The sequence below is a fragment of the Tyto alba genome, unplaced genomic scaffold, assembly GCF_018691265.1.
Source record: "Tyto alba isolate M040663 unplaced genomic scaffold, T.alba_DEE_v4.0 Super-Scaffold_9, whole genome shotgun sequence".
NCBI lineage: Eukaryota > Metazoa > Chordata > Aves > Strigiformes > Tytonidae > Tyto > Tyto alba.
In genome coordinates, this window is record NW_024881330.1 from 9,146,605 (window position 1) to 9,170,217 (window position 23,613).

At 41.1% G+C, this 23,613-nt stretch overlaps 1 protein-coding gene across 1 annotated transcript in view; it reads right to left on the reverse strand.

The window, feature by feature from the left end:
- Positions 1–8,613: 8,613 nt before the first annotated feature.
- Positions 8,614–23,613, reverse strand: part of CCN4 (cellular communication network factor 4) — a 34,500-nt gene continuing 19,500 nt past the window's right edge. Inside the window, exons 2-5 of the mRNA XM_033011790.2 lie at positions 15,519–15,798; positions 11,512–11,769; positions 9,502–9,695; positions 8,614–8,995 (exon numbers count right to left, since the gene is read on the reverse strand). Of these exons, the coding sequence (XP_032867681.2) occupies positions 8,696–8,995; positions 9,502–9,695; positions 11,512–11,769; positions 15,519–15,798 (1,032 nt within the window). The 3' untranslated portion in view covers positions 8,614–8,695. The remainder of the gene's footprint in view (positions 8,996–9,501; positions 9,696–11,511; positions 11,770–15,518; positions 15,799–23,613) is intronic.

The following is a 23,613-nucleotide window of genomic DNA, read 5'->3' on the forward strand; positions in this document are numbered from 1 at the left end:
GGAAGGAAATAAAATTTTATTTTCATCCTTAAAGCGGAAACAGTTCTCCTTTTTCACCTTAAGCTTTTATTTATCTCAGTGGTTTCCTGTTAAAAGATTGAGGCTTCTTATAACTTGAGCACTATCTGCCCTTCCTGGGGATGCATCCTGCCAGGGTTTGGAGACCCCTGTCCCTGTGTTACAAGGGGCTGGGGTCACTGATGCTGTTCAGTGTGGAGGGTGGTTAGGAGATAAGAGCCCAGTCACAAAAATGGCTCTGCTGTGCTTTCTGCACTGGCGCTTTGTGAGGACGTGGTGCTTTTACCTAGTGACTTATTTAACATAATGAGATTTTCAGGGGTAGGTGGTTTTGTGGCTTTGCTAGAGCTATTTTGGGTTTGTCCTTCTTCCTGTATCTCAAAAAATCCTGTGATAGGCAGAGGCAAAAGCAAATATTTGGCATGTCTGAGACAAGGCTCTGCTAGATGTGATAATTCAGCAGTCATGACTGGACTGGTGCCAGCAAAGGGCTTGATTTGGTTAACCACACTCTGTGCCAGTGCTAGTGAAAATGGGAGGAACCTGTGCCAACTCATCTTACAAAAGAAGGGCAAAGTTATGTTCTTTGAGCTTTTCTGGGAATGGCTAATCATTCCTTCCACAAAGACACCATGGTGTGCCTCTTCAAGCCTAGGCAGTTTATTTTTAAGTGGGAGGAATGCATCCAAGCCTTCTTGTAGCACAAAGGGATCTGCGAGCACTTCTGAGCAGCGAGTAGTTGCTAGGACCACTATAAATGTCAGCTTTGCAACAAAAGATATTCATTTGGCAAGGAACAATGTGTACCTGTACAGAAAAGCTGGAAGACAGTACAGGGGAGTGGTGTCTTACCTTTTACAAGCAGTCATGACTCCTCTTTCCCTGCAGTACTGGTCTCCTGGAATCTTAAACTTGTGCTGTAACTGAAGAGATGCAAGCGGCTTGCAGATTTTTTTAGAAATTTTTATAAACCCCCTTCCTAGAGCTTGCAAATGCTGAGTTCTGCATTATTCTGGAAACAGAATTAGCCTGGGTACTCTAGCGTCATTAAACCAGAAAAGATGGGCTGGGATTTTCTGAAACTGTGAACGGCCACCACATAGCCAGGAGCTACAATGGCATAGAGGAAGTTCACATTGGTTAATGGGAGTTTTCCAGAAAATAAATAGTTAGCCCTTCACAGTGTTTTTGTGGTTATAAAGGGTGGAAAAGGACAGAATGGACTCTCAGGGACCAAGAGGCTTTCTGATTTCATTAATGTATCTTAATACCAAATCTTTGCTGTAGTGATGCTCTTCAAAACCACTAGTAGAAAGGATGTTAATGCTGAAATTAGAGTTCTTTCCACCTCTTCCCGGATCTTGACTACTGTACAAAAATATGGCTAAACTTCAAGATGGCTCTCCTGCTCTCTGTCCTTACAGAGAAGGAATGGGAGAGGATGTGCCAATACCATGTCACTGCAGCAGGACTTTTGTGCTGAAGGATGCTGCTTTCCTCTTTAAAAGTCTCTAGAGACTAAACAGCTGGAAACTTTAACCTAGATGTGCTTTGGGGGTTTATGATTAATGTCATGTGTTGCAAGCGATGGACTGAGCTGGAGAGAGAACAGTTTATAGCAAAGCTGCTTATTTTTTTCTCTCCAGTGCTGGAATCCTCTTTCTGTCTGTTTTTGCATCTTGGACGGAGTATCTGTTGCAATTCTCAATGTGCTGGTCTGTTGTTCCTACCAACACAACACATTAAGCAGTGTCTTGCAAGTGCTGCTTGCTACTTGGTCCACCCTCCTTCCACATGCTGTCTGATTTTTTTTTGCACTACTCCACATTCACTGGAACTGAAAGTGTCTCCCAGTCTGTATATATGAACAGCTGTTTTGATGTGTGGATTTAGTGTTTTCACTGAGCCAAATGTAGGCTTTATGTTGCTAGCTGATCACTGCTACGCTTAATATTTAAATAACAGAGAGAAAGGATGTCGGGGTATTTTAAGAGATCAACCCTTCCCGCTCAGCCCTTTGTAACAGACAGAAACAGCCTCTCAGTGTTTCTATCTATTGCTTCATTAAGGGCTCCATTCATTTTATAAACAACACAGCTGCTGACCAGTGTTGGAGAAAAAAGAAAAGGAAAAATAAAAAGGCTTCTGATTGCAACTGCTAAACAGTTCAATGTCTGTTCCCTGCAACTCAGTGTGGGGATCGTTTGCTCATTCAGCACCTCCTGGGGGCTGGACGAGAGTTGTTATTTGGATGTAATTAAAGAGGCAGCCCCCCACCCCATACACCCCGCACATTTTTGGCACTGGTCGTTGTGGGATGTACATCAAGCACTGGATGCAGACATCACTGGGCATCTCCAGAAGAACCCAAGGGTCGGAAAAGGGCAGGCAGCCCTTCCTTCCCAAGCACCACTACCACAGTGAGGTCTGACCTGTAGCAGAGCTGGAAAAAATATCCTTGGGTGACCCACCACTCTCTGCAACTGTCTGTGACTGAAGTGGATTATGTTATTCAGGTCAAGGTCAGTGCACAAATGGGGCTGGAGGAGGGAAGGTCTGTTTGCTGGGTGGTTGCACTTGGGGAGGGCTCGAGCAACTCCAAGCGAAGACTACATGAGTAATGGCACTCAGAAAAGCGTAAGAACTGTCACCAGCCTGGACTTGAAGCCCTTGGCTCTGTGCCCCACAAGGCAGACCTGGCTTTGTTGTGGGGCATGGCCAAGCTGCTTGTAGGACATGGCAAGCCTGCCCTGAGCAAAGGTGCCACCCAGCCCCTCGCACACCCATGAGATGCACGCAGTCAGACCTCCTTGCCTTACCTCAGGCCTACACTTGCATTTCTTCCACTGGGAAATTGTCATTTATTGACTGATTGCAATGTGTTTTCATTTATTTTTAATGATAACCAGTGACCAAATCCAAAAAAACCTTAGTTCTTTACTACCAGCTGGCAATGTTAAACTCTGATCCTGTGGTGATTCCCTCCCTTGCTGCTCATGCAGGCTTGGGTCAGGGGAGATCCTACAGAAGCAGAGCCTAGCTCAGGGTCAGCTCTTCATTTGGAAAATGCAAAGTACTTAGGAGATGATGGATTTTCCAGACTAGTCCAAATGCGGTGGCTGAGAAAGCAGTCAGGATCCCTTTGTGCAAGATCGTGTGCTTGGCAGCTGCCACATGTCCAAGCAGAAGATGCAGAGGCCAGATGGGACTTCTGGTGCCTGTAGAAGCAGCAGGGAAATGTGCTACCTTTGCTGAAAGCTATCACCAGAGGCACAGTTGGCTGGAAAGTGCTTAAAAATACAGAGGACTTCCCAGGGAAGAAAAAAAAAAAAAAAAAAGGCACACTTAGGTGATGGCTGGGGAGAGGGTGCTTTCTCACCTAATGTCCCAGTAGCCATAAGCAAGCCCAGCACAGGCAGTGTTCAGGACTCACGACAGGAAGCCACTCGAAGTTCCTACTGAGGCAGGTAACCTACTTCAGGCTGGAAGGCAAACTTGATTTTGGGGAAAACTACATGTATTTTTTTCTAGAATTAAAAAGAAGAATCCTTACTGGGGTTAGTCCTGAGGATATATGAATGCAGGGATATGGAATAATGTTTTTTTGCTCTAAATGCTTTTCTCCATGTCTTTAATAACCTTGTTTGAACAACTTCTGTCAGTATGGCTGTTGCAAACAGTTTACTCCTGTAACCTCTCAAGAGAGCTGATAAAGAAGACATGCTTATGCAGGTTGAGTAACACACTCCACTTTGCTCAAAAACTCTAGACAGGGATAGTCCAGTAAGAGTGATGGGGAAAAACAAAACAAAACAAAACACAAACATAGGGCCAGAAACAGACCAACAAACAAGGACATGTGAGTTGGGGAACACCTGGCTTTCCCAAGCTGCCAAAATATTCACATTGAAGGAAATATTCTCAGAGTATCCTTTTTTACCATATTACTGGCTCACTATTTTTATTTTTATGTGTCCTCCAGTTCAGGGCTTTGTCACAGGTTGCAAACGCACACTTGGACATTGGCCAGGTGAGGAGATTGGAAAAGGAAATGTCAGTAGCAAACATATTTCACCTTCTTTTGCTTGCCTAAGATTCTAAGTGAGGTGTCAGTCATAGATTTATTAATCATTTACCACTTACAAGGTTATTTAATATCTTTAAACCATAGCAGTGGCATGCCACCTATACAACCTCGCCATGATGCTATACAAACAAGTAATACGCATTACATAGCTGAAGTAACTCAGACTGACACTGCCAAACCAATCTGCTTTTCTCATTAATTTTTCACATGTTTCAGCATATGAAGCTTCCAGAAATAACTCCGTAGAACTGTTTAAATTGGAAAGTCACAGTTTGAAAAGGTATGTGTGTGGATATGTGCCTGTAGTTAATGAGCGCACTCTGTCTCCATCAGTTTAATAAGCTGCTTGTCTTAAAACTCCTTCAAAAAACTGGGAGAAAAAAAATCTTAGGGTTTAATTTACAAGATGACACAGTGTTTCTGAATGTTGTGGTTTTACTGGAATATGATATATACACAGCACAATCTTAGTGAGAACTTCAAAAACAACTGTAGTACACCTTATTTCAAGTTGCATGAACACTGAAATGGTGTTTTAAATTCTAGTCAATGCTCCATGCAAAAACATCTTTATAAGTTACATGTTGCTTCTTGAAGTGAGTGGAAAACCTGCTTGAGCCACCACATTGACTCTGGTAAAGTCCCTACATAAGGCTAATGGTTATGGTCATTGGAGTTACCTGGAGTCTTTCCATTTGTATCAGCATGAGCCGACCCTCAAAAGCCCATCCTCCATCCTTGTCCCAGCCTATAAGGCCAACAGGATGAGTATTGTGAGCAGGATGTGTGTCAAACTGTCCTAGATTAGCCTTTATTGAAAAATTGTCACGTCCACCCTTTCTCAAGCCTTTCCCTGGATTGATGCAACAGACGAGTCCAGCACCAGCTCGGATCCTGGTATCTCTTCAGTGCTATTATTGTTGTTTTCTTGGATGATGGTAGTGCTCTCAGGTCCCTGCAGAGAATTTGTCCCATTGTATGAAGAACTGTACAAATGTACAGTGAACATTAGTTCCTGCTGGAGGAGTTTTCACTCTCATCAGAGGCAACGAACATCAGGGCCTTGTTGTTCTGGCTCTGAAGAACTGAGGAAAAACAAAACAAAGGGCAGGATCCATGAAAGCCTTTGAGGATCTAGATCCTCAGTGTATTTAAACAGTAGCTATACAAGTACATTTGTAAAGATACATGATTTGCCCAAGCACGCAGGGATCCAGGGAACTGAATCTAAAGGCTAGTCTATTGCCTTAGTCATAGGACTAATCCTGTAAACAGCCATCAAAACAAAGGATCTCTAATGCACCACAAACTGCAAGCCAAGTAAATTTGTTACAATGGTTGCTCATCCCCTTTCAGTGTCACCAGATACACAAACAGTTGCACAAGCAGTAGAGCTAATGAGGCTTGGTTTCCTATAGATTTTTGTTCAGTGTCCCCACAAAACTCCTACTCCTTTACAGCAGTGTAAAAAACACTATACCCCATCCATGATGCTTTCAGCTCTCCCTCCTCCATGGCTGCTTATTTCTGACTGGCATGTCTGCTCAAAATCCCTTAATGCTGCTATTGTAGTTGGGCCATGCTGCAGACGTGTTGGATGTGTTGGGTGCCTGGCAGACGTCTATGGGCTTGGTAGGGGCAATGTGGTGGGCCTCTTCCCTGTCCTGCTATTTTATTTCAATTTTTATTTCAGCAATCACAATGATTCCAAGATCTTTACTCTTCTGTCTACCTCATTTGACATTTCCCACAAAGGGACTGACTGACAGACAAACAAATGGACAGTACGGTTGCATATGCCTTGTTCCCTTAGGAAACCAGGCTAGAAACAGAAACATCTTGGGTGCATTGGGCGAGGTCTGTAGTTTCCAGGCATTCACTTCACTAAAAACCAACACGCACTGGAGCTGCTGGTCATGCATTAGCTTACAATAACTTCTTTTATCTAGCAGTGAAAGCTGTGTTTCAGTCACTGCAGCATTTGATTATGGTGGTTACAGCATTAGCTAATTGCAAAGCAAAGCAAACCTATTAAGTGCCACAGTTTTTGTACGGTCCTGTTTTCTTGCTTCCTTATGTGTAAATGTAAGACAGAGAAAGACTGATTATACATACAAATACTCACTATATATGCACTCCATTTTATGCACCATGTGAATATGTATATGTAAATATACACATATATCTTAATGGACATGTTCCTATATGGTTTTATAGATAATATCATATGCAACATTATATAAATGTATGCATATAGTATTTTATAAATGCATGTACAGACATATACGCATGTATATAAGTGTATATTTGCATATAATGTGTTATACACACATACATATACATGATATTTTAATATGATAAACTCATATTAAACTTGAATTCCAAGTCATATTTAAGTAATCTGAGTGGGAAAGAACTCTTAGTATGGCCTCCCTACCAAGCACCTCAATACAAGCCATATTGCCTTTTGGAAAACATTATCAACTTGGCCAAGGCTTCTTTTTCATATATTCCCATGGACCTTTATTTATCAGGTGATGAAGTTTAAAATGTAACATGTTCTGTCTTGCAAGTGCTGAGCTCTCATTTGGGTGGAGGTGACTAGGTCAGATGTGACCTCTCCTGTCACATCACCCAGGCCAAAGGCAATCGCGAGGCTGAATCTTGTAAAGTGCTGGTCTCCTCAGGTTCCTTATCACCAGAGGAACAAATAGGAGAGGCACTTTGCACCTGCATTGGAACATGCAGTCAGGGATCACTCTTCTTTTCTGCCACTGGGGATTTCATGGAAGCTTCAACAAAGAAATAGTAAAAGCTTTGAATTAAGAAGTAACCTATCTCTGTAAAAAAATCTGTGGACCAAATCCTTGTGTACAATTAAAGATGCTGTTGAAGTTAACAGCTTTTGAAGATATGTAGCATTTTTTCCTAGCTGTTTTTACATAGGTATTGCATTATTTTCTGCCTGCTCACAAGAAGTTTTAATTTATCACAACCAGAAATATTTATGTCTCACAGGAACTAATCTAGCTTCCTCTGGGTTATCAAGATGAAGTCAATTTTCCAACTGAAACTAACTCAACATAAGCAGCAGATTTAAGACAGTTGCATCATCCAAAGTTCAGCCGTGTACTGGTCCAACCTCCAGACCACATGTCACTCAGCAATTCTGCTGTGCCACCAGGGATTTTGGAAGCAGATACTACAGTTCTAAAGAAACACATTTCTACTCTCCCAAGTGAAGCAACAGCAAATGTGCCATGGTTCATGGGTGCTGTACTGACAATTTATTAGAGAAAAAAAATGGCTCCATCATCCATCAGTAAAGATAAATTTTTTGCCTGGAAAGATAATGACAGGGTTTTTTTCTTCTCTTAGCTGTCATTTGTATGTGAAACCACTTCTGTAGAGAATGTGTACATTGAAGTTTGCTCTAAGCAGCAGCCCAGTTGCAATTAATGCATCTGTCCTCTTCTTTTGCATCCACTCATCCACAGAGCTGATGGGAAGCTTAGCACCTGTTTTTTAATTTTCCTTTCCTCTAACCCAGCCATGTAAAACAAACGTATGTATCACTGACAAGTTGGTAGTGGGAAGCAGGACCTGTGTGCAGGTAACACCACAGGGAGGAGTAGGTGGTTGTCTCCAGGCACAGACCACACTAATTCTATGTGAATAAAAGTGCACATAAAGTACTGTCATCCTTCATCTCTTACCTGACTCTCTATATTTCATCCTTCAAGTCTACAGAGCTAGTCTAGGAGCAATATATAATACATGGCTAAGAGGATCTATCCTGAAAATATGAGCTCTGGTGCGGTCATTTTGGATTCAGAGCTTTCAGGCTGTTCAAGATCAGAGAAGGTAGAGAAACCGAAAATGTCCCTGGCACAAGATACTTCAAGAAACCAAGGTGAGTCCAAGGCGAGAAGGACAGAGAGGTTCTTTGACCCAGACTAGTGCAGTGAGAGATGTACTCATCACACAGATATTTCAGGAGAAACATTATTCTCCCCAGGCTTTTCCCATGAACTTCACCATGGGGTAGGATCTGACTGAGAATGACAGAGGGGGATTTCTGGGACTGATATCAGTGTGACAGAGACTAGGGTATAGTCCTGAGGGTCAGCAGCATCAAAAACTGAAGTTTAATGTAGAGAAATAAACATATATGACAATGCTCATTTTCCAGCTGAGACCACATTACTCAAGAAAAGACAGTGATGATGACTGAAACTCATACCTAAGCTACTGACAGCCATATTTTTGCTGTCACACTAGTGTACTATTCTTTCCTTTAGGCAATTAAACTGCTGGCCTAATAAATGGCAGTGCCAACAGGACTGTCATTTAAGTCCTGGAATCTGTGCATAGAGGAATGTCTGGCTCCTGTTAATGGATGAAGATCTATTAGAGTTGAAAATCCTGCTTGTTCAAGACTTCTCCAAAAAAAGTGTGGCAAAAGAAGGAGATTTAACATCCTAACTTAGGAAAAAACAAATTATACATTGACAGTGGATAAAAATTCTCCTTTTATTTTAAAACCTCTGTAAAATCAGAGCAATGGGTCAATTCCAGCATTCAGCCAATTTAATTAGCGATTTCAGAGTAATCATGGTAATGAGCCAAGTCAGCAAATATGTCATTGGGGTTCTTGCAGTTCAGGTTGCAAAAACAAGCATTGATCCACATGATTTTCCAGGAAAACTCAGTTCCATCTGGGCATTGAAACCTCACTTCAATAGTCTTGGACTTGTAGGGTGTGCAGCACCTGTTGTCTGTGCAGACGCCACAATATTTGGGTCTATATGGACTTTTACTCATGCATCCTGAGATGGTGTAGTTCATTGGTTCATTTGCCCTGTAGACAGCCAAGCACTTCTTTCCAGGCTAAATCAAAGAACAGAAAAAAAGATAGGTTAATATTCATTGTTGACACATGTAGGACATACAAACCACCTTCCTGATATTTATAGTGATTTGAAGCTGTTAGGAAGCACTTTACAGACCTGATCTAGAAGGTGTAACAGATTTACATGTTTAAACGTATGAACCCAAAAGCAGCAAGTAGGATACTTGCAAAATACAGTTCATAGCCATGTCCAGCAACGCATCATCACTAGCTGAGTCACAGATCTGTCCAAATCAGCAGTGAGCACAGCAGAATGGTCTTGCCTTTCCTTGTAAGTGCAAGGACCTTTAGGCTGAAACTAAAGTTCTCAGGGGAAGGTTTTCATACCAGCCTGTGTAAGCACAGGGAAGACACATTTTTGACCTCTCTGCAGCACAGTAAGACCATGTAGAAGTGCAGCCCTCTGAGGTCTGAATGCCGCCAAACAAAGGCTGACCCTGTGCCCAGGAAAAACTCAGAAGACATGAGAAGAAACAGTCCCCACCTTAATGTGCTTGGTTATATCCACCTCACAGGGCCGCATGTTGCACAGGCGGCTTTCCTTCAGGAGCCGGCACTGGTCATTGTCATTGGAAATCCTGGTGGAGATGCCCAGCCCACAGGTCTTTGAACAGGGACTCCAGGGTGAGGTGTGAACGATGCAGTTCTTCTGCCAGGCTTCATCCTCTCCCTCATACGCTGCAGAGACCAGATTAACCCCACATTATTCAGCTAGGGCAGCTTTCCATATTAAACACCCTCTCCCCAGCTCATTACACATTCAGGCCACTAACCCAAATAATTAAATCACAGCAAAATGGCTCAGCATTCCTACAAAGCTCCTCATCCCACCCCACCCCCTTTACTGCTGACCTACTTGTGTCAGACCCTCCAGTGTTGTGAGCGCTCAGGGCCAGGGCTCATTTCTTTATTTCCCTTTGCAGCCTCACACAAGGGGGTCCTTGTCTGAGACCCCCAGGTGCTGCCACAATACAAACAATAACAGAAGCCTGCACCAGCCGGTGCAGAAAAGGGATGAGATCTGATCTCACCATGAAAGTTTATTTCTGAGCCCATTCAATTGATTCCCTGTAGCAGAAAGTGGTTGACAGTCTTTGCTGGATGGCCAAGGGGCTTGGGAAGCAGCCACAGCCTTTCACTGGGAGGAAGAGCAGCTTGAATAGCTCTCTGGGAGCTCGGCAGCCACTTGAAGAAAGGGTGAGCTCTGTTTTGAAAGCAGCCAACAACCCCAGTTGAGGTTCCTTCACAGCCTCAGCCAAAGTCCCCATTGGTCTGCAACTTACAGTACAGCCCACAAGCAAAACTCTGATAGAAATTCTGCTGCACTAATCATGCTCACTAGTATATTTATTATTCTATTAATTATTATATTAAATTTAAAAAATGCTAGTCTCACTTCTAGAAGACTTATAAGTGAAAAAGTCAGGCAAGGAAACCTGTGTTATGCCCAGTTTAGGACACAGGCCATGAAGATATAAGGCCATTTTCAGCACTAGATGTTTTGAATTTGGACCTGCCTCAGAGTTCAAAGCTACCAGGGACAGAAGTAAGGGCTAAACTGGTGTTTTTAACCAACAAAATGGAGACCAAAGTTCTGTTTTGTGCAACAAAAATGCAAACCAAGGACTGGGAAAAAAAAACCCTTACCATCAAGGAATGAAAATCCTGGTTTACAACAATCATCCTATGTCTCCTTGATCTCTGCTTTTGTGAGATAAAGTATGGAGCTAATGTGGCTAATGTCACTACATTGCATCACAGGGCGTTATGAGGATAAATTTAAGACATATGACAAGGTGAGTCCATCTTAAGCATTTGCGACCACATTTAAGGCAAATGGTCCTAGTTCTGTGCAGTGAGCTATATGATCCTCACTATGAATGTGAGTGTGAGAAAAGAAGATTCTTTATGTGATACATAAAATAAGTAGTTCAATAATGTCATCAGTCCAGAATTTCTAAAAAGTTACACTAACACAAAGACGATGCAGTCCAACTGGAAGTGAAAATTCTACCATAATAATTGTTTTCAAGGTGTTATGTAATTTTGGGACTACTGAGATACAGAGGCTTTAAAATCACGCTACTAAAGCAATATAACACAGACAGAAAGTCTCAGTCCCAAATTAAATTGAGCTCGTTCTGTTTTCCAGAGGGCCCAGACTGAAAAAAAAAAAAAAAAAAAAAAAAAAAAAAAAAAAGTGAAGTAGAAAAGACTTGTGACATCTTCAAAGTGCCAGTAGATGTGTTGCTTCAAAGAGAGCTTTGTCACACAAGCATGTTTGATGAATCTCATATTGCTGCTAAGGGGCTGAATTACACCACTGGTATTTGCATGTCCTGTCCTTCACTACATGCTGGATAGGACTCTCTGTGCCTCATTCACACAAAGACTAGATGCCTTTCGGTTCTGGCAGCACAAGCTGATACTTTAGTTGTAGACTGACTTCAGTTGCCCCATGACAAAAGAGAGGTCCACCTCTCTCCCACCATACCTGCCGAGGAGATGTGGCGTGGAGATGTCTTCCTGATTTTCTTGGAGTCATCACAAATCCACTGTTCACAGCACTTCCCTGCCATCTTAATCAGCTTTGGGTTTGGGCACCAAACAAGGGGAGGACGTGAGTTTGTGCACATGGGAATACAGCCCACAGCCCCATTAATGCATGTGCAGTTGTATTTGCAGTTGGGCTGAAACGTGTCCCCATTGTTATACCTGACTCCATTGAGAACACATCCTACACCAACAATCTCTGAAAGGAAATAAAAAAGAGAGAAAGAAACACAGAATATTGTTAAAATAATGACGTCAACAAACAGCATTGATGTGTTTCTTTACCAAGCTTCTTCCTAGGCTAACGGAGCCAATGGGGCGACACAGCAGTGCTACGGGGCATTGTGTTCAGCATGATGCTTAGCCAAATGTGGTCACACCACCTAGAAAACTGTTTTCATTCTGAATCACAGCAATAAAAGATGATATTTTAATGCTTCATGGGAAAAATAAGTTAGAAAATAAAACCAGTTTTATCCACAAATGCTCACTTAAAAAATAATTTCATGGCATGCTGGTAAAAGTTATTTGCAGTAGGAGAAATCAAAGTAATTAAAACAGATATTGAGTGAAATGTGAGGTTTTCAGAGACATATGAGATGACTACATGGAGTTGCAAATATGATAGAGGTCTTCACAACACCTGTACCCATCTGAAGCAGAAGGGGGAGGACAGCCAAAATAACAAAGAAGCACCTAAAATGGCACTGGATTCCTATATTCAGGCAACTAGATCCCACCCAGTTTATCACAGAATGGGTTTCTTGGAAAAATGGAGTAAGACATTACAAAGCCTTGAAAATTAGTATTTGATGTATATTTTTAAATAAAATCACGAAAAAAAATCAAGGTTTTTCATTGTCCATGAGCAGGAATCGTGTTGATTCAAAAAGTAGCAGCTTTTTTGTTTCAAAGATATAGAGAGTTATTTGGAACCAGTGGCAGAAATCTTCTAACAGAAAATTCAAACTTCAGTTTCTTGTTTGGTCACATGGAGGCAGTGGTCACACACCGATCAGGTTGCTTAAGTTTTAAGATTGGTCAGAAATGGAGCTGCAGTGTGGCTGCTTCAGAGCCAACACAAATTTAAAAACTGGATTAAAATTATGCAAAGACTTCCTATTTTTAGAATGGGCTGAATGAAAACATCAAATGCAAATCCCTTCTGCACAAAAATGAGAGTTGTTGAAATTTGAAGTACAGATCCAGATCTCCAGTTCATGCTCAGCTCTGATTTTGATAATACTTCAGCCTTTGTATTGAAGCAACATCACTCAGTGCCAGAGCCAGAGCTGAGAACTCAATTAAACTTCTACATGTGCATACGGATTATGACAGGTCAAAAAATGCTGTATTTATTGATGTCTTGCTACCAACATATCCCTCCAAGACTGTGTTAACTCAGCCTCCTGCAGGTCTCATACATTACTATTTTCATCATGAGAACATCCCCAAACATAGACAAAGGCGCTGTTGAATGCCTTCATGCAGAACCTTGCTGAGTCTGCATCTAAATTAGGCAATTTGGGAGCACATCCCTGCTCCTGGCTCTACATGCACAACTCTGGCCTCCCTGCCTGGTCATGTGCTCAGCACCCTGCTGTCTCTGCTTTGGTGCAGAGGAAAGCCAACAACAAAAGGAGAGCTGTAGTGACTCCCAGCAGGCTCCTATCTGATGTTCATGGGTCCTGGGATACACCTCATTATGCCAGTACAGATACAGCCTGAATTTCCCAGTTTCACCCCATTCTCTTTCCCAACACCAGTTCCTAGCTCTTTCAGGATCTTTGTTTGCCATAAATTATATTGGTTCTGTAGTCCTGCATGCTTATTTTCTGTCATCCAGCTGCAAAGCAAATTCGTCACAGCAGTTAGTCCCCAGCACCCAGCACAGGAGTCCCACTCTTGCCTTCACTCACCCTGTGCTCAGGCCAGTAGCTGGTGTGCTCAGAGCGGAGTGATGCAGCCTACGTATGACCCAGTGCATGAAAAAGAACACGTCAGCAGATCCTGTCATGTGCCTCTACCTGGGTGCTGAAAGCAAGGGCAAGACCACAGCTTTCTATGGCAGCCAGAGACAAGCTGCTTCACTTCCTAATCATGGAGAAACCTACTTCTCATGTCCTTCAGCTGCACATGCCACAATACACCTCATCATATAATCATAAATGTCGCATAATAGGGGATATATTATCATGGCAGTAGAGATGTGGAAGTGTAGACTGGGAATCCTTCCAGACCTCACTGGGGAAGGTGAGGATCACTCTTCCTATATCACAGTTCTGTTGCCACAGGCATACTGAATGCCTGTGATGTACGAAAGTACTACCAAAATAAAAAAAAAAAAAAAAAAAAAAAAAAAAAAATCCAAGTAAGAAAGCAAGCATTTAAATAAGCAAATATGAAGTAACATGAAGGTCTTTAAAGAGGCCTAGGGAGGCTGAGGTAGCTTTGAGACAACATCCAGCTTGTTTTCCTCTCCCAACACAGGACCAGCTGTAACAATGTCATTCTTGACAGATGTTTGTCTCACCTGTTCTTACAGACCTTCCATGAGTGCTCCACACACACTCCAGACAATATATTTGAATGATCCCATATCCTCTTTTCTTAACCTTGGATCTTTTCTAATCTTGAAAATCAATGTTTAAGATTGCAGCTCTTTGCACATACTTACTCTTGTTGTTATTTTGCTCATATCCTACAAAAATCTGGTTAGACTGCACTTTTTTGCATGCTTGTTTTTTGTGGCTGGTCTAACAAAAAGCCAAATTCATTTCTTACTACACTTCCCATCATTCTGCTGAGGAACATCAATGCCTAGTATCATTTCTATGAGGAACTGTCAGATACCCTGAACCTCTTTACTCCTCAGACTTGCCCCTTGTGCAACTTCTGCTGATTTTCTAAGTTTATTGAAGCCCACTGTTTTCAATCTTCCCTCTTTCCTGTGGATCAGTTATTTTACCTATTCATCTCACAATCAGCTCTCCTCCAGGTTTCCTTCCATCTTTACATTTTCTACTAGTGTATCATTCATGGGTATGTTCCAGGCTAGAAGACCCTCTCTCTAAATGGCTTTTTTCCTGTTCATGAATCTAAAATAACCAATATGTTCTAATAACTAGCTAAACAGTCAGCATCCCTTCTGATCAGCTACCTGTGTGTACCCATGATTCTTTCCCATTTAATCATTCCCAGATTAATGATTTTCAATCATTTATGAGCGGATCAGATCCCCACCATGTTCTGGATCTCAGAACAAGTGAATATATCCTTGACACACAAAACACTGCCACATTTTTTTTTGCTCTTCTTGAATAAAAACATTCCAGTCATCAATTATCCCACCAAGAGTTTGTTATAACAGACAGAAAGAAATCCTTCTGTTTCATGGCAGCCAACATGACTCAAACAAAACTGTTGTAAGATTAAGGCTCAGACCTCAATATGTCACTGAGAAACTTTGTTAGGAGATGACTCATCCCTGACCCACTTGACAGGATAACACATGATATCCTTCCTAAGGATCCACTAGTGGGAAAAAGCCAAAAGCATCTCCTTAATGTCATGATTTTCATGTAGACACCCATATTGCTTGTCTTTAAAGACAGCTGCATACCTATCCTTCCTTCATCCCCATCCCACTATAACATCTCCTTCTGTTACAAAGAATACAGAATGATCTACTTGCAAATCTGAACACCTTCAAATGCTGTTTTCTTCTTGCTCTTGACTAGACAACTCAATGAGCAAGAATTCAGATGTCATTTCTCATCCATCCAACTGTCCTGAAAATGAAGACAGCTATAAGGAATTGAAAGATGATGAATGGAAGAGCTGATGTGCATACAGTCAGGTATCTAATGAGATAAACCTAAACCATTGCTCAGACTGAGTAGAGCTGCCAATGTATATCTAAGTCAAAAATATATGTACATCACTTACGTGCACATACTCCTATTTCGTACCTAGGTCTGTCTCCACTGTAGTCACAGTACAAGCCCCTGTGGAAATCACAGGTGTCGGCCTCAGTGCAACTTTCTCCACGCTGCTTGGCACATGTCTTGCAGCAGTCGCAGCCGTCTGTGACCAGGCTGACGCCTACTGAGCACCGAGGTGGGGACTTCGGACACTCGCACGGCCACTTACAGTACTCAGTCCGCGTGTAGGCCTCTGTCATGGCAGGGACGGTGGGGGTCGTGGTGGTGGAGGTCTGGGCCATGGCCTACAAACAAAGAAACACAGCTTGGAAATCATTCCAGAAAAAAGGGGGCTGTAAACAAGTTATCAACATGTTGATATCAATCTGCTGGCTATCAACAGCAGATAGAACATGACCCTGCTTGGGCACATGTTGTCTAGAAGCCCTTTCTAGTGATAAGATGTGAGGTCTGCAAAGAATAAGTGTGTAACTCTAGAAAGTTCAGACAAGGAAAGTCAAGGTCTAGAGATTACTAAAGCAATCCTGCCCACCCCTGGCTACCTTGTACTGTACTATATAACCCGCAGTGTTTTGTCCTCTTTACAGTTTCAGATGTCTCAAACAAAAGGTTTTCCAACACCCCTCCATGAAGAAAATGCCCCAACCAAAGGCTTTGTGGGGAAAAGCATCCCCAAGAATTGTGATTCCACAGCTGATGAGCTACCCATCAGGATACCTCTGAAAAGCCCTTTTGCTGTCTTCTACAGTTTCTTTACTAGCAGACTCAAATTTTATTAAATTACGTTTCTAAACCTGCTACTGGTGTATCTGAAAGTGTATTTAAGTGTCTTAGTAATTAGTTACCCTGTATTTAGAACACTAAATTGTTAACACATTGCTAATCACTGCCAAATAGGCAATATGTTTGCTCTGGGCATAATTCCCAATTCCATTAAGGCCTCCTTTACAAACAGTTGGCCTTAAAGTTGGCTTAAAATCACATTTAAACTCATGTTTAAACTAAAACACACCAATATAATTTACTCCCACTTTAAGGCTCCTTGATGTTGCCAAAGTCATTAAAAGAGAAACATTCAGATCAATGAAAAGCCCTGGCCTTTTAATGGTAGTATTTTTCATTCCACTCACAATAATTTGAGTAGGCGCAATAATTTGTCACTTAAGAAAAGAGGCCTCTTTAAGTGCAATAAACCTATTTACTTTGTTGCTGAACATTAAAAAAGTGCTTAATAACCAAATGAAGATACACAGACAAAAGTCACACAGCTATTTAAAGAGCTCATTGCCATGGCCCAACCCTGTAAGCAAATCCCTTCACAGTCCCTTGTTCCTATTGTCAACAGTTTTCTACCCTGTGTAGATATGGAAGTGTCTGTGAATCAACACACGTAGCAAAGAGGAATCCTGCTAGTCCTACGGTTCTAGTTAATATGTGAAGGACTAAGGCTGAACTCTTGTAAAGGACTGGAGAGCTGGGAGCCATTCCATGGCTTGTGATAGACAAGAATTTAGAGTAAATTATTTAACAGCCTTTCCTCTAAATCTAAAAATTGAGCTGGCCAAGGAGGGGTTTTAAGTGTCTTTATAGTACCTAGATGCTGTAGTTCAGTTCAGCTGTAGTTCAACTACGTACCAGCTGAGATGTCCAGTGGTATGGCTGAGTAAGCCATAGGAAGGACACTTATTGTGGGCTACATGAGCATCTTCAAATAATCAGTGTGGACGGGCATCAAGATACTATGACTCCAGTATTTTATAAATAAGGAAGGCATGGAGGGATGGAAGGGGCATTATGTCCTAGGCTCCATTACCACTCAGCCTTTGGAAACTGTTGTCCACTGGACACTAGAACAAGTACATGACCTGTACAGCTTCCAGGCCCTCCTCCTCTCTCCTCCTCCTAAGACCTTCAGAGTCTCTCAGGGAGAAACAATTCTGTAGATTTATAAAATTCTTGGCTTTTCCTTTTCCATGGTCAGTTGTCATCACTGGAATATCTAAGTACCTTCAGATAAGTCATTCAGCCCTACTACTTCAATGTCCCAGAACATTTTGGAATATAGACACTTTCTTATTAATAGGTATGATTGTCAAGACATCATGAATGATACTTTATAAATACCACAGTAAACCCAACTCTTTCCACAGGTGTTATTGACAGGTAATTACATTGTAATGGCCTTCATCAATGGCTATCTTTAACTAGAAGCAAACAAACAAACAAACAAACAAAACCCCTCATGTAATTCGAGGTTTCAGGAATTATGTCTTTATAGTCAATATAATGTATAAGAGTACAATATTTTTTTAACAAAACTAAAATGAGAGTGAAGAGAAACTTAATACCAAAAAGCACAGTGATGTGGCTTTGTCAAGTTTATTTTAAAACATCAGAAAGATAAAAGAATGTCCCTCACAGGAAATTAGTTTTTCCAAGTACTGGTAATGAACTTGTTTTGTATAATTACTCTTCAATCTAGGGGGTCTGCAGATTTGTTATCTTGGATGCTAAGGAGAAAATATTCCATCACAAATTATTCACGAGCTCTAATTTTGCTGCTTTTGGAGGTACGACCCCATTCTCATTAAAACAAGATGAAGCCTTTCTCACCCTGCCATGGCTGATAACTCTATTAAAATCTATCCTGATTTATGTTTGTCAAGCTCCAAAATTACTTTCTTTTTGCATCTGCAGAGAACAGTATTTCACTATCAACAATTTCCAGCTAATTTCTGTGTTCACATTCAAGGGGAGAGAAGGAGAAAATAAAAAATTACTCACTGCTTACCATGGTCACAAACACACTATGTTTAATAGCCATGAGTTTTACCATCCAAGTCTTAAAAATACAAAATTATAGCAGCATTTTAACATCATGTTCTACTTACTGGCAAAGTATATTTTCAAATTGTCAGAAAATACTGTAATTGTAAGTTTGTTTTAGTCTTGAAAATTTGAAGGACCAAGCTATAGTGTTAAAATTAGTGTACACAGACCAAACTGCAAGCCAGACAGATATATAGCAGAACTCTTACAAAATGCATGAGGAAACCTCCAGCTTCACTTTTAAGCAGCAAAGCCCTAGATGCATTGCAATATATTCCTTTGCTTCCAGTTTTTACAGGTGTTTAAAGATATATTCATGTGTATTGATTTCACTGTATCAGTGCTGCAGGATCTTACTCTTAAAGCCTTTTTTCTTTCAAGTATTTTTCTTATCATGATAAGCCACATGAAGGTAGCATGAAGCTATCCATGTTCTTCCCCTCCAGTTTACTGATGGTGATAAAAGATGGTGACCTCTAAATTAAATTACTCTAGCTATTGACAGAGCTGGGGAAATGCTTATGAGAAGTTGGCATAGAGGTCTGCTCAAACCATAGTACCTTATCACTTCCTGCTGTTTTCTCCTTGATGGTAATGTGCTCTAAAAGAAGGACTCTTGAGCTCACTCTTAGCTGCACAAGCTGTGTTTTGCAAGGCACATGCCACTGGATGGACTCCTTTTAATTTGCCACAGTAGAACACATTAAAGGAATATTTTTAACCTACATTCCTGATATTGCCTTTCTGAGCAAATGACAGATGTCATTGATGGAGGGATACGATGTGATCTGGATTATCCCCTGCCCTCCATCTCTGACACAATCACAAGAGAAAATGGTCAGTCAGGAAACCTTCATTAAAATGTCGTCCTTACTCTATGTGATCTTATCACCTGATTTGCAGACTGACCCAAACTTCCTTACCAGTGGGAGTTCATGCATCAAGGCCTGACAATAACAGCCTGTCACCGTTTAGAAATAATTCCAGATTTTGCAGTTTGGCTGTCCTAAACAGGGATACTGAAGTGAAAAACACAACTTTAAGCAGATGCCTAGGGACGAATATCCCAGGAAAGGGTTGTGCATTTGTACTCTGTCAGACACCACATCTGCTTTCTCCTGGTTCCACCTACTGGCTGAACTATTTAGACACCATGAGCAGAAATGCCCGTAGAGTCAACTCCACTATGTGACACCCCAAATGTTCCCATTAACCAATATTATTTTAAAAGGCACCCCATGCGACTTGCATCCACAATCGCAGAGTTTCAACCATCCAAATAGTAACCTGAAGTAGCACAATTCCCAGGGGAACACAGTGTCTGGACCTTAATAAAGAAGTAAAACTGAAAAGACAAAATTAAATATAAATAATCTATTAAATAGAGCCACATACCCTCCCATCCCTCAGCTGCATCTCTGGGCAAGCACAGAGATTGCTTAGTTTCATCCTAGAGCAGACAGAGGTTAACAACTCATAATGCATGTCAGAGAGATAGGCACATTAGCAATGAAAAACAGGGCCTGGCTTACATCAGTGGGCTTAAACCAGGCCCTCAGGGTAGAAATTTGTCTCTTGATCTTGCTCAGTTGGAACTTCTGAGCTGAATATTACTGAATATTTGCATTATTATTACACCCAAAACAGATGGGTTGACAAAGAGACAGTTCTTACAGAAAGATCAGCAGTAATCACAGTACCACCAGGACTTCCTCACTGTTACACTTTTGTTGCAAATCCCTAAGTCCCCATGAATGCTCATAAACTATCACAAGGTAATACTAATGACAAGTGAGCTAGCAACAGGACAGAGATATAAATCAGATTCTGTGGGACATGTAATGGTAAGAGGAAAATATGATTATTCATGGCTCAGCTTCCCCAGAGCACGCATGAGCTCCTAGATACCTCATTAAAATTGATCCCAGACATGAAATCTACAGAACATATTGTAAAATAACAGACTCTGAACCCGGAAAATATAAGACAGTTTTATAGATGTCAGGTGCCAGCTGGATTTATTCTTGCTGTATGCTGTAGGCTGAGCAGAAAGGAACATTCTGCATGAAGCATAACATTCAATAGCCTAAGAAAATAAAATATCCACAGTGAATCAATCATTAGTATTTCTGTGGATCTATGAGCGATGAACAATCAACTTCCCATAACTTTATTTTGGGAAACGTATCTTTGGGAAGAATGTAGGCAGATGTTTGGAATAGTCTTTTCTAACTTAGTTCAGACAATTACAAAGTAAAGATTACATACATTCAGCTCTTTGCCAAAATATTGCTTATACTGGCAAACTCAGTGTGGCCTCACATTTTCTTCACGTTTTTCCATGGAGTGTTCAGAGGGAAAGAACTTCCCTGTTAGAAAGCAACCTGATGTTTCATAAGTGTTGTCTCAGTAAGAGTAGAACTCACTTAGAATAGGGCTACCTAGAAATGTTTGGACATCAATAAGAAACTGACACCACAGACTCCACTAATCAGGATATTAAACAGCATAGTTCCTGTGTTCTAAGAACATTTTAATGTCTTGAGCTGCACGTGTTCAGTCTGTGCAGCTAATGAGCTCATCCAGTGAAACTAACTTGAACTAGAGTTTGAAAAGTAACAGGGAACATCTGGAGGAGCAAGGAGAAAAGTCTCCAGAAGGGACAATCAGACAGACTTCAAATTTAGGAAAGTAGAAAGTGCCTTTGGACCATCCAAGGTCACAGGGTTACAAACCATCCTAAAACTGTACAGAACAAGATATTGACATTGCTCGAACCAGGACAGACATATAAGCCACGAGCTGGGTAACAAAAGCAGTATCAGAGTTTCAGCTCCAGAAAAGAGCAGACTGCTCGGCAGAGGTTTTACTTTGATATTAACCATGTTCTGAATTTGTTTATCTCCCATTTTTCAGTCATGGCTTTGAAATCAAAAGGAAGATGCCTTCTGCCATCTTACTCCCTTGAGGACACCCTGTCCCAAGCTGGGTGAAAACATGAAGTAAGTAAAATTAAGAAGCTCCATATATATATATATATATTTTTTTTTTCCCCATGGCAAGAATAACACAGATTTTGTGGCTTTTTTCAAAATTGTCTTGGTTTTAGTGATTTTCTAATAAAAAGAGAAATCTACATTTTCAAGAATCAACAATTTTCTGTTTCTGTTCCAATGCAGAGAATTTTGACTTAAAACACTTTTATTGTTAAAATTTCATTGTTATTTAAATTCTCAAATCTGAAACAATTTGCTTGACCTAATATCTATAGTTCCCTAGAGCTGCTGATGAACTGACAAAGTTATGCATCCCCGTTTCCCTTAAATAGCAATTTTCCTCCCATGTCAAGTTTCCACTGCTATTTTCCCCTAGATTTTCCTTTCCAAGTTGATCACTTTGTTTTCCAACTGTCAAAGTGTCTTCCTCCTTGAAATCCACAATAAATGCTAATTACTTGCTCTCATATTGACAGTGTTTAATAGTTTGCTTAGATAGAATAAGGAAAAGAATCTGGTCTTGGTGAGATCTCAATAGATTAATTCAATTCCTGGACTACAGTTTTGAACCCTCACTATAAATGGGATATTAAGGAATTGGCAGTCCAGAGGACAGCTATCAAGATGATCAGAGACCTAAAGGTCATGACCCAGGACAAGATTCTGAGGGAGCTGGGCTTATGTAGTCTGGCAAAGTGGTTAACGGGTGATCTAGTATCAGTCCACTCTTCTCAGTAGTAGCAGAGGGTATACTAATGGGGAGCACCACAAGATGTAGTTGAGAAAGTTTAGTATGAACACCAGGAAGGCAACTTCTTCACTAGTAGAGCAGTGCAGCACCGGCACAGGTCACCCAGGGAGGTTCTGAATTCTCCATCCTCAGCTGTTGGATTAAAGACCTCCAGAGGGCACTAACAACCAGCATTTCTGGCAGCGTGTGAAGGCATACCATGCCAAAACCACACATGGAATATGCCCATAAACTCAAATGACCACAAGATGTCTTCAACAGTTCAGTCCTGCATTGTGCCACCTAAAGTCTCATTCTGGCACAGGGAAATAAGAAAATAAGTTTTTTGTTAAATGGTGCATTTGATACAGACAAATTAGTTCTATTTTGCAGGTCCAAAAATGCTATTTGGCAGCTAATTACCATTTCACCTGATAACAGGAAACCTACCAGAAGTAAGGATTTGTAGCTGGAAGATTTCAGGATAATAGAAGGAAACAGAAGCTGCTGCTACTGCTACTTTAATGGCCCCTTTGGAACACATGGCATGCATGGCTTCATCCAAAAAAAAAATAACTGCCATTTAATATAGTGTTGTATCATTATATCAAAGGCACCTCAAGACTCTAAATGAAAGATGAGCAGTAAGACTGCATTGCTACATCCCTGTGGTTAAGTAAATAAAAGTTGGAGCCTACAACTTGTCTGAATAAACAGCACCATTTCCAGGTAAAGAGTCCCATTTCAAAAGGATTTTTTTGTGCCAAGCATGGCATATTTTGGTAACTGTAGCTTATAGTATTTTATGAGATCTTTTAGACAGAAAATGCAGATGGAAGACATATAGGTCAGCAACATCCTTAGGGTCAACAGAAGATGTCAGGCTTTTGAACACTCTAGGAAGACATGAGGTTAATTTAGAGTCTGATCACAGAATATTGAGACCCAGCTTGAAATGATGTATGTTATCTTATCCTTTGCTAGGCAAAATCATGGCAAAAGTCTCGTAGAATCTGAAGTGAATTAGCTCTGTGTATGCAGGGACATCACTAAAGCAACATTTGTATGTTTGAAGCAAAGGCATCCACATCAATATCTACCACAGCCTAGTCATCTGATCTGGGTGTAGTCTGGCCATACGTCTGGGAGGAAAGCAGCTTTTTCTCACAGAATCATGGAATCCAAATGTTCAACCAGAGTTTGAGTAGTGCCTGAGGCTGTTTCTATAAAATCAAATCAGGAAACCACCGAAATCCAGAGTGGGAGAGGGATATCATCAGACTTGATCTTACACTAAGCAATGGAAAAGAATAATGATAATACTGCAATTCTAAGTACCAGCAATGCTAAACCCCATCCATGTGATTGCTGTGTTGTGCTTGCAAGGGCAAGTCTTGCTCTTTGGTCTCGACCTCTCTGCATGGCTCCACTTAGCTCTACTGTGCTTCTGGCTCCATCCTCTCGCTTCCCACTACAGAGACAGCCTGAGGTCAAGGGGACCACTTCTCTGCTTCAGCAGTGAGGATGTAAAGCAATCAAATGTG